We start from the raw sequence: 12,192 nt of genomic DNA, 5'->3' as shown, positions 1-12,192 counted from the left end.
TGATTGACATGTAAAGTGTTGTGTTTTAAGCCTTTGGTTGGTTAGCCACATTCATTAGTTAGTCTAACACATGGATGAGAATGGCACGATAAGTATGGTGGGTGAGTCCTAGTTCAGGAACCCATGTCAAATACAATATTTCCCTCAATTTGGCCTCGTTAAAGCTTTTGAATGGAGTCATTTATTCCTGCTTCCAACAGTGGGATCAAACAGTATTTCAAATACACTAACATATTGGAATAGGAATAATGGTTTTACAAATGTGAAAAAATAGCTTTAGTCTCCTCTTGACCTTTTGTTTTTGGTTGAACTCTTGATTCTTGGGCTTTCATAAATGTTACAGTAAGTCACATGATTCTAGTTTGGTACAAGGAATAGGCAACGTTGATTACAGCAAGATTCTCCTTGCTTGGATTGTCACCTACTTTTTTGGTCTTGAAAATGATTATATACAAATTATTGGTAAATATGACTTCTGTAGTGCAGTGGACTACGCTTTGGCTGGATGGGGCTTGGTTGCTCCTGTAACAGATTGATTCCAGCACATTTGGTTTTGAAAAAGCATGAGAGACAGATGGACAGACAGATGGACAGACAGATAGACAGACACCCTGAAAGGATGGAATCTTTGGTTAAGAAACTTCTTTGCCACACAACATCTCACACAGTTGAGGTAGATGGGTAAGTATTAATGTACACAGGGGGACAAAGGGAACACTGGGGTTACAGAGTCAAAATACTTCCTCTACAGTCACAACTTCATGTCAATCTCTCAGTTCCAACTTCAAATGCTGAACCTAAAAATGCTGTGTTACTTAACACATCTCACTGGACTTCACTATCTTTGGATTTCTGGTGTATTAATTAAGATGGAATGATAACCCCACTTATAGTACAAAAACAATATCAGAGGGTGTCCATGCATATTCAGCTATACTTTAGTATATAATGTACCTATGTTTTTAGTCCTCGCCTAAGACGTCCTTTAATCTAGAGAGACATTTCTTTACACTCCACTAGGGGGTGCAACAGGCGTAAACTGATGACAGACCACCTGCAATACTCTATCAACTCTCCATACAAAGGGGAGTTCTCTCCTCAGTTAAGACAGAGCAGACAATGACTGAGAATTCTCTCCCCATTTAAGGCCAGACTCTATTCTAAAATATGGGCAGTGTAAAAAAAAAAAAAGGTGTCATGGGGACCTATCCTATTGTCTTTGATAGAACACCATATGACAAGCTAGAAAAAAAGCAACATCAAAACTGGTAGGGGTTTTCATGTTCCCTGCACCAGACTGGCTCCCTCCCCTTGGTCCCAGCATGCTTACAATTGTTGCTCATTAAACTTTAATTCTACTCTATTGTGCCCTTCCACCCCCTCTCCCAAAACATTGCACCCTGTTCAGGGGTGATTCAGCCACCTCTCTGATCTCCCCGCCCCCTTTGAATGCCCCTAAGCCCACGGGTCTGGCCAGGAGCGGACCCTTAAACCAGATACGCAGAGAGGAGATGGATAAAAAAGGCTCCCTTTGAAGTCTGCAAAAGTCGATGGCCTCTTTCATGACCGCCCGTCTTTCAAGTGCACGCTGTGAAGGGGCCCCGACAACACGCCCCTCCCAAGGTTAAAGACAGGAGAAGCACACGTTAGCTGGTGGACAAGCTATCCCTCCCCACTACCTGCCAAAGCAAAAACGAGAAAATGCTAGAGGAGCCTGTGGAACTGAGAAGACTGGCAGAAGGGATGAGTCTGGAGGATGGTGAAATCACATTGAGCAGGACATAGACAGGAGTGTGTGCGCTGCAGCAAGGGGAGTCACTGCTATGCAAACCCCAGGAAGATGCACAGCATGCATGTTTCCATGGGGTCTCAAAGGATTCACACTTAAGAGCCTGAAATGCTCCGTAAGTGCAACCCTGGACTCTCCAGACACTCTGCTGAATGATGTTTGAACACAATTTTACAAGCAACCTGTGAACCTATGAGATGTCACATTACCACAACATTCAAACAAGCTTAGCCTTGGCATAAGACCTGACCATAGAGACATTTGCTGAGAGTAAAGAAATCCCCATTATTCTATTAAAAAAAACAAAGGCCTTAAAGAGAGAGATACGTAACATCACTGGGAGTCGGGGGGAGAGGAAAGGGGTTTAGGCCATACATTCAGGGAGGACAATCTTAATCTTTGGTATTACGATGGGATTCTACAACTAAAAGTGCCCATCAGGAAAAAAAGTAAGTTTCACACGGACATACAAAGCATTATTAAATAAATACTTACAGTATATAGATAGCATAAATAAATAACCAAATAAATAGAGAGAAAACAAAAGAAAAACAATAAATACACAAATGCAGTAATAAATACATTGATCAGTTCAGCGATGGCATTTTCAATTCTTGCTCCAATGAAACTGGTTATAAAGAGGCATGTTAAAACCGTTCCTTGAGGAACTAAAATGACCTTGGTGTACGTAGCAGGACTGGAACAATAACTCATACTTCCATTGGATTTCTATAAATAGAGCAATGTGCTTGAAATCTGTACAAAAGGGCTGAAAGAATCTCATTCCTCCATTTTCTAGGCATCTGTAAAAAAAGATTTGCAATGTAGCCGAGGTTTGTTCAGTTGTGTTTTGAAATATGAGTGGAAAAAATACTACACTATTACTATACATTGTGTTACAAGTACTTCTTTCCTTTGCGTCCGTCGTGTTCAAAGTGTTTTGTTTGAGTCAAAATGGCTACAGAGCTTTTGTTTGGTAGGTCAGTCAATGTCTTAAAGCTGGAGGGTTGCATCAAAAAGTCTCTGACTTGGCATCCCTTGAAATTCTGCCCTTGTTTACAGATTCTGCCCCGATTTTAAAGTGAGACACACCAAGGTTGCTCCTTGAAAACTGTGATTCATTCAAGCTGGAACCGTTGTCAAGAAGTGTAAAAGACAAGTCAAGGTTCTCGTGACAGGTAATGATTGAAAACGGAGAATCGTAGAGAGAGAAATAACCTCCTGATCATCCAAAGAGTTCTGCAGTCCTGCGAACCATGTTATATGGGAACACATGCCTCATTCTTTAGAAAACGTGATGGAGCTATGATTTTGTCACAATCCCCGTGTTATTCTCTGTGACCTTCGTCTTGACTCCTTAGAGAAACAAAGGACATAAGAAGATGGAGATCTGTCGATGTAAAGGGTGGTGAAAATTTGAATAAGGGGTGTTATGCAATGCAGCGATGCGTCTTGATTTCTGTTTCTAGTAAGGGAGATTAAATTAGCCCTAAGGGCAAACAAAAGTATGGCTCCTCCTGATTATTAATAGCCTCATAACTATATTATTCCTTGTGTCATTTGTTTAAAATTTTTTTTTTTACTTTTCATCTTTAACTCTGGATTGTTGGAAAAGGACCCGTAAGTAAGCATTTCACTGTTTGTCTACACCTGTTGTTAACAAAGTATGTGGCAAATTGAATTTTATTTGATTTCATAACCTACCATATTAAAATTGAATGTGATGAAATTATAGAAATCAAGGATGCTCACTGTTACCCTCTTAAAATTCAAATAAATTATTCACCCATGACCATTCAAATTATAGGAACTTGTCTCATACAAGTTCTCATATTATTCTGGGTATCACCGCTTCAATATCAAGGAGTGATCAACTTTGGTCTGAAATGCTCTGTGATAATTCTTCATAAAAAACGAAACTACGCCAACTCCATCACTCCCTCTGATAATGAGGAGTACATTATTATGCCTGATCTCTACCTAGACCAGTCTATGTGCCCTCTGCTGCCACGACGCCCACCCAGCCCACCTCTATCCCATCAGGCCGTGTTGCAGGACACCGCGGAGGAGGACACGCTGGAGCCCGAGGAGCCTGTGGAGGAGGGGCGGCCCTCTTCCGCCCACTTGTTGACGTTGCGGCGCCGGGCGTTCATGAAGAAGTTGCTGACGGTGGAGAGCTCCAGGCCCAGCTGCTGGGAGATGGTGACCTGGAGGTCCTTGGCTGGCCGGTGGTTCTCCCGGAAGATGGCCAATAGGGTACGCCTCTGGAGGTCCGTGAACACCAGCCTGGTGCGCTTGGGGCCCTGGTTGCGCTCCAGTTTACTCTGCTCCTGCTCCTTCCGCTTGCAAGCTGTAGGCAGAAGAAGTAGAAAAATGGGTTAGCTAAAACAGACTGGCTAGCTAACTAGGACAAATGGATTAGCTGAGAGAAAGTGGATTTGTTGAAGGAAAACAGATTAGCTAAGCAAGTTTGATTCGCTAAAAGAGATGAATCAGCAACTTGTTCCACTGCACAGTTGGTAAAATAAACCTAATCCACCAGAAATCAAGACATTAGGCTGTCACACTATTACATGCAAGTAGGCCACTCAACTTGGATAAATGCTGACTAGACAACTAGACTAGGCCTAAAAATATTTATTGTCATGGACATTACCACCCACCAGCAAAAAAAAACATAAAGTAGGCTACAGATAAATAACAAATTAACAAGTTCTTCTAGACACGCATTTCATTTTTTACTGAATAGGTCTACATTGACATTTTAGTCATTTAGCAGACACTCTTATCCAGATTAGTTAGTGCATTCATCTTCAGATAGCTAGGTGGGACAACCACATATCTCAGTCATAGTAAGTACATTTTTCCTCAATAAAGTAGCTATCAGCAAAGTCAGTGCGTCTGTGTGACACCAGACCTGTGTGTGGTGGGAAAATTAGGCTAACACAGAGCATGTGCATGAGCAAGCGGGGAGTTTTCAGAATTAGCCTACGCTAGACTAGAGCATGAAATAAAATGTAAATGTTACCTCCTGCACAACAACATTGCTACTTCAATCGGCCGACCTGCAGTTCTGGCTTATGTTGTTGTTATTATTGACTATCAAAGTTCTGTTTAATAATTAGTGTTACAGGTTTACCTAAACATTTTCACACATTTACTGGTAAGACTCGGCTACAATTTAGCCTCGCTTTCATTTGGAATTTCAGTTGGACTAAATTCCAAGTCGTTGTTTTCCCTTTACAGTTATCCAGGACAGAGGACGGAGATGTAGCGGGGGCAGAGGCTTCCATTCTACAGGAATAACAGACGTTTTCTAAGGCAAAAAAGAGAAGCAAACTTGAGGTCAGTAAAATTTGCCATGCCAACCAAATGGCATCCAAATGTAGACTGCATGCAATTTTTGCAGTTAGGTCCCTAAAGGCTTTTTGCATTAGGATGGTAAATGACTTATGTGCAAGTCTGTGCATCATTCACAGGAGAGTGAAAAGTGTTTATGCTCCATAGGCTATTCACACACAATTGCAGTCCAGGATCATAGTATACTGCAGCCAGTGCAGTCCTCGTAAGGAAAAAGAACATCATGTCTCTGAGAGAAAATTCTGTCATTTGAAATGACCCACTTAGAATGTTATATTGTTCAATGTTTACATGTAGCCTAATTATAGTGTTAAGAGAAAACGGTATAGGCTATGGGCTGTGTCTGCAGTGCATCCATATGAGGATTAGACAATACAAGGTATATGGGCTACTCTGCCCACAACTAAACATTTCACCACATATACAAGTAGGCCTACAATAGATACTGTATGTACTGGAAACACTACACCCACTGTTGTCTTTGTAAATTAAGACAGCCCCCCCCCCCCCTTCCTTCTTCCTCCTTTTCCCTCCTCTTCCCCTCTGACATGTCTTAGTGGACACTCCAACATCATTCGTTTCTCATAAAAGTAATTTACATGAGGCGGAGAGAGTAAGTGATAATCACTTTAGGGAGAGCTCATTTATTTTCTATTAAATAGGTTACGTCAGAGAGGATTGAAACAAGCAGAGTCTGCACTGCTCCGAGTGTTCAGAAGTCCTATGTGGACTAAAACATATTTGGGTGACTCCTGTAATTACCTAAATGCACACTTTTAAGACCTCAATCAGCAGCGTGTGGTTGTATTTCTTTTTTGCTGATGGTGAAGGTCTTTTTAAAGCGTAAGCAGTGACACACCACATACACACAGCGAGGCTGCCCCCAGTCTCCAAGAAAGGCGCTGAGATGTTCAATAGATAGATTGGCTTACTGTATATCTCCCCATTGAAAATCATCTCACACATTGAGGGTTGATAGGCCTGATATTTGCTGTAAACCCACAGTAGTGCAAATGAGAAACGGCAACTCAAAGACAACTGATAAATATTTTATCATTAGGACATTTATTAGCAGTGCCATCATCACAACGACATTTCAAATTTACTAGCCTATAGCTGAGGTCTAGTTTAGCAAATGTGAATGTTGTGCCTTAATACATTGTGCTGTAATTCCCACTGTATATGTACTCTGAATCATTATCTGAAGGAAATGTTAGACTCTGGGATGTCTAACCTCTTGTCAACTTGAGATTACAGGGCCTGTTACCTTTTAGGCATCTACAGCTCATTTACATTTCTGAGAGTTACCGAACCATGTCTCATTAAAATCTGAACGGCCTGAAATTTCTGAAGCATGTCAATATTACCACAACTAAAATAAATAGGTTTTCCCAACTGCTACATGTTTTACTGGCATTATATATTCCTACCATGTCAATACGAAGACTGCAGCTATAGAACCCATACTGTCCTGTGCTCAGAAACGCATGGTAATGAAAGCAATGACATGAAAGTAGTGGTTAGCTTGCTTGTACTGTGGAATTATGGGTTGTTGGAGGAGTCAGGGTGTCCTACACCTCCTTTTTTCCTCTGCCCCTCCATCCTATCCTTTTCTCCCTCCCTCGCTGGCGATCATAACGCCAACCATTAAGTAAATGCTTCCTTATGCTGTAATCATGTGTAAAAGGCTTGCAATTACCATCCTATAAATCCCTGGCACTGGGGCTACTCCTGGAGACATAAATATTCCCCTATAGGCTTCTTATGATCGTGGGAACAGCCCCTGATCATGATGTATGCCCTTGTCTCGTGTTGCTGAAACGTGATCGAAAGCCCTTTCCCTACCCCCGGCGTCTGAACCTCCACCCCCCTCCTAGCCGACCCCCTCCCTGTCTCCCCCCTCCAGCCCCAGCCCACCACCTGCTGATTTCTTGGGCCAGGGGCTGATAGAAATTATTGATTAAATCTGTGCAGCTCAGACTCCTCGACCCATAGAGGCTAGTTAACCCCTTCAGCGCCAGAATGGGGAGCTGCAACAACCCAATAAAAACAACATTGTTTGTTTGGGAGACTGGGCTGTTAAAACCATACTGGAATGTTAGTCATTTTTGATATGCAAATGTTTCCCTTGTGACCTTTGAGCTAGGATAACTGAACTGAATATAGTAGCGTACATACAGTGGATTGGCTTCATGGCTTTCATTACTGGGGGATGGTGAAGCCACTGGACCTGAGACATAAACCGCATTGACCTTTCTTATTCATTTAGACCTTCAGTCAAGGGCTTCAGCCATCATCTTTAAAGTTAGGTTCCCTGATCCCTCGCGACTTAAAGTGCAAGCACCACTGCGTGGTCTTTAGCTGCACCCTGCCTTCTTCTCTGACTAAAGCCTGATCGCCTCCTCCACAGCCTGAGGTTTGCCTGAAGATGCATCTAATATACAGTGCAGTAATCCAGAGAGCATAACCACTAAACAGGAGAAAGTAAAATTACCTTCTCCATGTAAGCGCTTCAGAATGTCTCCACATAAAGAGAAATATTAAAAGACGATGACATTACATAATCAGGTCCACCATTTATCCTAAACCTTTGCATAATAAAACATGGAGAGCTGGCTGAGACACTGACATGCTGGTGGGTATTTAAAGGGAGTGCTGCATTAAGGTAGATCATCTTAAAACTTGAGGCGTAAAGCAAAGAACACTTGAGCTATCTTCAGACTAGGGAGCACTGTGCATTCTAATTCCTGTCTCGATCTGCCGATGCGGTCGAGGTATGTGTGGGCATGGCGTGCTGCTCTTTCCCATGGAAATCAATAGAGGCTTGTAATTAAACAAAAGGGGGTTGGCCAGGAAGGGAAAAAACAACCCCCTCAGAAAGTAGGTTATGTAGAAAAGTGCAGAGCTGTCCAAATTGTGCCTTTGCCAATAACTAAATATGCAAGTTTAGACTGTGTGGGGGAGAAGCATTGTCAAATGTTAGTACGCTTGCAATACATCCCCCATGTAAGCTCCTTCATTGTTTATGACTAGGATTGATCTGCTCCTTGAATTTTGAGCAGTGAGTTGTGAAAAAAAATATCTATGACCGTTGAGGTAAAATAACAAGAATACTGCAAGATAATCCAAATTGTTTTGTCATCTATGATTTAAAAAAAAAGGTGGTGTTTTTTCAAAATGCAAAAAATGCTAATGTTTACAGATGGCACAACACCTCAGCGGCAGGGGAAAAACGTTTCCTTCCTTGCACAATAACACTGCTTCAAGTAAAGATGGGATGCATCGAATATATACTGTAGACAGCAAAGCTGTCACATAACAGAAACTCTGGAAATCTAAAAGAGATAATCACTCGTAACTGGGTTGATTGTGATTAGTGTAACATTTTGTCGAACTGAGGATGTACACATGTGTTCAGAGTGCGAAACAATCAAAGATCAATAATTGTGAGAGGATTGCAAGAGTGCACAATCATTACTTATGTGCCCTATTGTGCTTTTGGGCTTAATCAGTTGGGCTGCTGACAGATAGCGAAAAGCTGTGATCAACTGTGCTTGCTTGCACAGCTCACAGACCCTTGCCGACATATGCACACTCCTCTCAGCCCATATCATATTACTGTGTTCACTTGGATCTCTTTCTGTGCTTCGTGTATCAGATGGGTTCTCAGTCCCTATGGAGTGTCAACACTGTAACACTGCACTGTATATTGTGCTATCTTCTTCAGTGCATATCCCTAAAGAATATCAGATGTCAACCAACAAATCATGTACTGACTTTTAAAAATACACTTTTTTTTTCTTAATGTTGTTTTATCTTGTACTCCCATTTCACCAATATTCATTTTATTTTTCCCAGATATGGGGATTTCATATGAAGTGTGGGTGAAAACACAAGTGTATCTTTCCACAACAGAAACAACATTTCCAAACTATCTCCCCAACTCTTAACGTCAGGCATGCACAAACAAATCGGATTTTATGGCGGTTTTATGTCGGTTTCACCAACAATAATCCTTGTAATTATGATCTCCATGGTTCATTTATGAAGGAAAAATGTCCATTCTAATTGTTTAACTAGATCCCAATACATTGTGTACATTGTGTACCCTGCTCCTTGAATGCTCTGTAACCGCACAAACTATGGACCTATCATTCAAATATATCCTTTAGGAACATAGGAAAGGCACAACTCGTTTTTCATTCCTCTGAGCAGCATACAGATCTTGTTGGATTTTTTGTGAAAAACATGGAGAGAAAGACAGATGTGGAGAGAAATGGAAAGAGATCTTACCCTCCAGCCGCAGTGAGGCCATCCTTTGAAACTCGGGCTCCTGCAGCCAGCGGGACATCCTCTTGAAGGTCTCGCGGCCAGACTTGAGCTTGCCCCAGGGCTTGGGGTTTCTCAGGAGGTCAGACAGAGTACCCTGTGACCTACACAGCACCCTCTCTGCAAAGATGGCCTGGGGAATGCTGTACCTCTTCAGCTCAGTGATGATCCTCTGGGCCACGTCCCTGGTGTCGATCTCCTCTCCAGCCCCTCCACCTCCACCGCCCTGGGAGCTGGGCAGCATGCCCTCACTGCTGGGCGAAGAGGACGAGGAGTGGGGGAGCTCCCCGGCCTTTGAGGACTGTTGGCTGGGGTGGTGGTGTTGGTAGTGCTGGCTGTAGATGTGAGGATGGTGGCTGGGCGCGTGTTGGTGAGCCTCCATCTTGTTCAGCTGATGGCTGACCGACGAGTCGCCGCCCAGCCCTGGAGGGGACATCTCCCTGCCGAAGTCTGCCGTCCTGCAGAAGATGTTGCCCCCGTGGACCTCGTAACCACTTGGAAGCATCTGGCCACCATTGCCGTTGGGGCTATTTCCCAGTGTCCCGTAACCATGCATGGGTGTCCCCAAGCCAGAGCCTGTAGACGGTGGCGAAAGGCTCTGTGTCATCCCCAGATCTTTGCCGTAAGGGTTGTAGAAGTTGCCACCCAGGCCTCTGTCCTCACGCATGAGAGTAAAGCTTCCGATGACATTGCTGACCGGCAGGCAGGGATGGTGGTGGTGATGGTGGTGATGAAATTTGTCATCGAAAGGCTGCAGGGGGGTTAGTGTGGTGTACGTGCTGCCACAGCTAGATGGAGCATCTCCTCCATAGCCCAGCGCTGACATGGAGTGGTCGAAACCTGGAGGTCGGTGCTCAGGCTCCAGGGACATGGAGTGCCCCCCAAGGGAGGGCCTGGGGAAAGCAGCTGAAAGGTCCCGTGAATGCAGCATCGCTCTGCCATCCTGACTGTGGAGCTCAGAGTGGATTTGGACAGACATCTCCCCTAGGCTTCCATCCATTTTGAATTTAGTGAATTTACCTTTTTTTCTATCTTGATGGTGTTGTTTCAGTAGCCTAGTTGTTGTTTAACTGTAGCCTAACAGTCTGGACGGCCCTTCTCCTGTTGCACAATACTATGGATTTATTGATTTCTGAATGGATTGATTTATGTGCTTCTATACTGTCCAATTAATTATCTGATAACAACTTAAGTAGTCTCTTTAAACTCCTTCAAACTCCAGGAAATCAAGTGTGAAGCAGCTTCAGTAAGATTAACTATCACATTATTTGGATTTGTGCTACAACACTCTTCTCATCCTTTCTTTGGGGTTCAACTGTGTTCCACCGCAGAATTGTCGCTCTTTTGCCTGCGGGAGATCAAATGTTTACTCGTCTGTATTTTAGTTATAGCCTGCTCATGCAATAGTGATGTCTAGGCTATTGTAGACTATAATCACAGTCACAAGCATTTCAAACATTAAGAGTAATTTTAATTCCTACGAGAGCCGATCAATGCATGTGTAACACAAAAAAATACATCGCAATGTCTTCACAGGCAAATCCACTCTTACAAATCACATTATTGCCTCTCAAGCAAAGTTCTAAATACTCGATGAGCGCGCACACGATTCTTTGGACATTAACGTGCGTCATGCTTGCATATTTCTCAACACAATTCGGACAACCAATGGTGGTTATATGTTCTATTTAGGAAATGTCTGAGCATTTAAGTTGTTTTGAGATATAACGACACCAAAAATAAACAGATATGTGGCCTCTTAATTGTATTATTCCTACCTTATTCTGTTATATGAGCGCATCCGCGTCTGTTGTCGGTCCTCTGCATCTCTCCGATTGTGTCGCTTGTCTCTTGTCTTCCAGCCTGTCCGCGCAGATTCACACAATTGGTCAGATGCACGGAGGGATGCTACATACAATAAAACTAGAGGCCAAACAATTGGCGGTTAGGTATACGTCCTTTCCCTGTCCTTTGGTCTTTTTTTAAGTCAAACGTCCATATGTAGCCTTGCTCTTCTCTACCTAGCAGCTCTCCTCTTTTTCTTTCATTATCTCGTGAGATTTTCCTCCTCCTCTTCCCTCAGCCTGCTACTTCATCGATTTCAGCCCCACCAACTCTTTCGCTTCTCTTCCTCCCCCCGCTCACACTTGCTCCTTTCAGTAGGCTACGTCACAGTCTTAAAAATCTGACAGATGTGCAATGAAATTCCAACTCCAATTAACCCTTTCGCTTCGGCCAACGTCTCCAGGGAGGGGGCAGGGTTTTACCAACTAGGTGAAGACGAACCCTTTCTCACAACCCCAAAGTTAAGCCTTTTTATCTAATAGCATGCAGAGTTTATGAATTATGCGAACATCCTGGCCATGGCTCAGCTATTTAATTCACCTGTTCCTGGACTTCAACGGTTAGGCTACTGTAGCTCACTGAGATAACCTACAGTGTTGTGCTTTTGTGTCCATCCATGCTACACAAACCCATTATTATCTTTAGCCTGATGCTGGACTGCAGATTTAACTGTAAACAATAGTTTTTTTTATTATTAGTAGTAGTAGTAGTGGTAGTAGTAGTGGTGGTAGTAGTGGTGGTTGTATTCTTATTATTGTGTGATTATTATAATATTACCCTGTTACTATTATTATTAGGCACAGTGGTCTATTAATAATAACAAATGTTATTAGTCATGAATATGCAATTATAAGAATCGCATTACTGTC

At 42.8% G+C, this 12,192-nt stretch overlaps 1 protein-coding gene across 1 annotated transcript; it reads right to left on the bottom strand.

Annotated features, from left to right (window-relative positions):
• Window positions 1-3,693: 3,693 nt before the first annotated feature.
• On the bottom strand, window positions 3,694-10,621 carry LOC106580869 (one cut domain family member 2). Its single transcript, XM_014162384.3, has 2 exons — window positions 9,443-10,621; window positions 3,694-4,139 (listed from the first exon to the last, which is right to left on the bottom strand). The coding sequence occupies exons 1-2, from the start codon at window positions 10,476-10,478 to the stop codon at window positions 3,829-3,831; spliced, it is 1,347 nt and encodes a 448-aa protein (XP_014017859.1). The 5' UTR covers window positions 10,479-10,621; the 3' UTR covers window positions 3,694-3,828.
• Between the last annotated feature and the right edge of the window lie 1,571 nt (window positions 10,622-12,192).

This window comes from Salmo salar, chromosome 02, assembly GCF_965601325.2.
Source record: "Salmo salar chromosome 02, fSalSal1, whole genome shotgun sequence".
NCBI lineage: Eukaryota > Metazoa > Chordata > Actinopteri > Salmoniformes > Salmonidae > Salmo > Salmo salar.
This window is presented reverse-complemented; position numbering and strand designations above follow the sequence as displayed.

Excerpts from the sequence above, each read along its gene's own strand:
- LOC106580869 (XM_014162384.3), bottom strand. The coding sequence starts at position 10,478 with ATGGATGGAAGCCTAGGGGAGATGTCTGTCCAAATCCACTCTGAGCTC. Across the intron at positions 4,140-9,442 it reads GGCCTCACTGCGGCTGGAGG|CTTGCAAGCGGAAGGAGCAG; the intron begins GTAAGATCTCTT and ends TTCTGCCTACAG.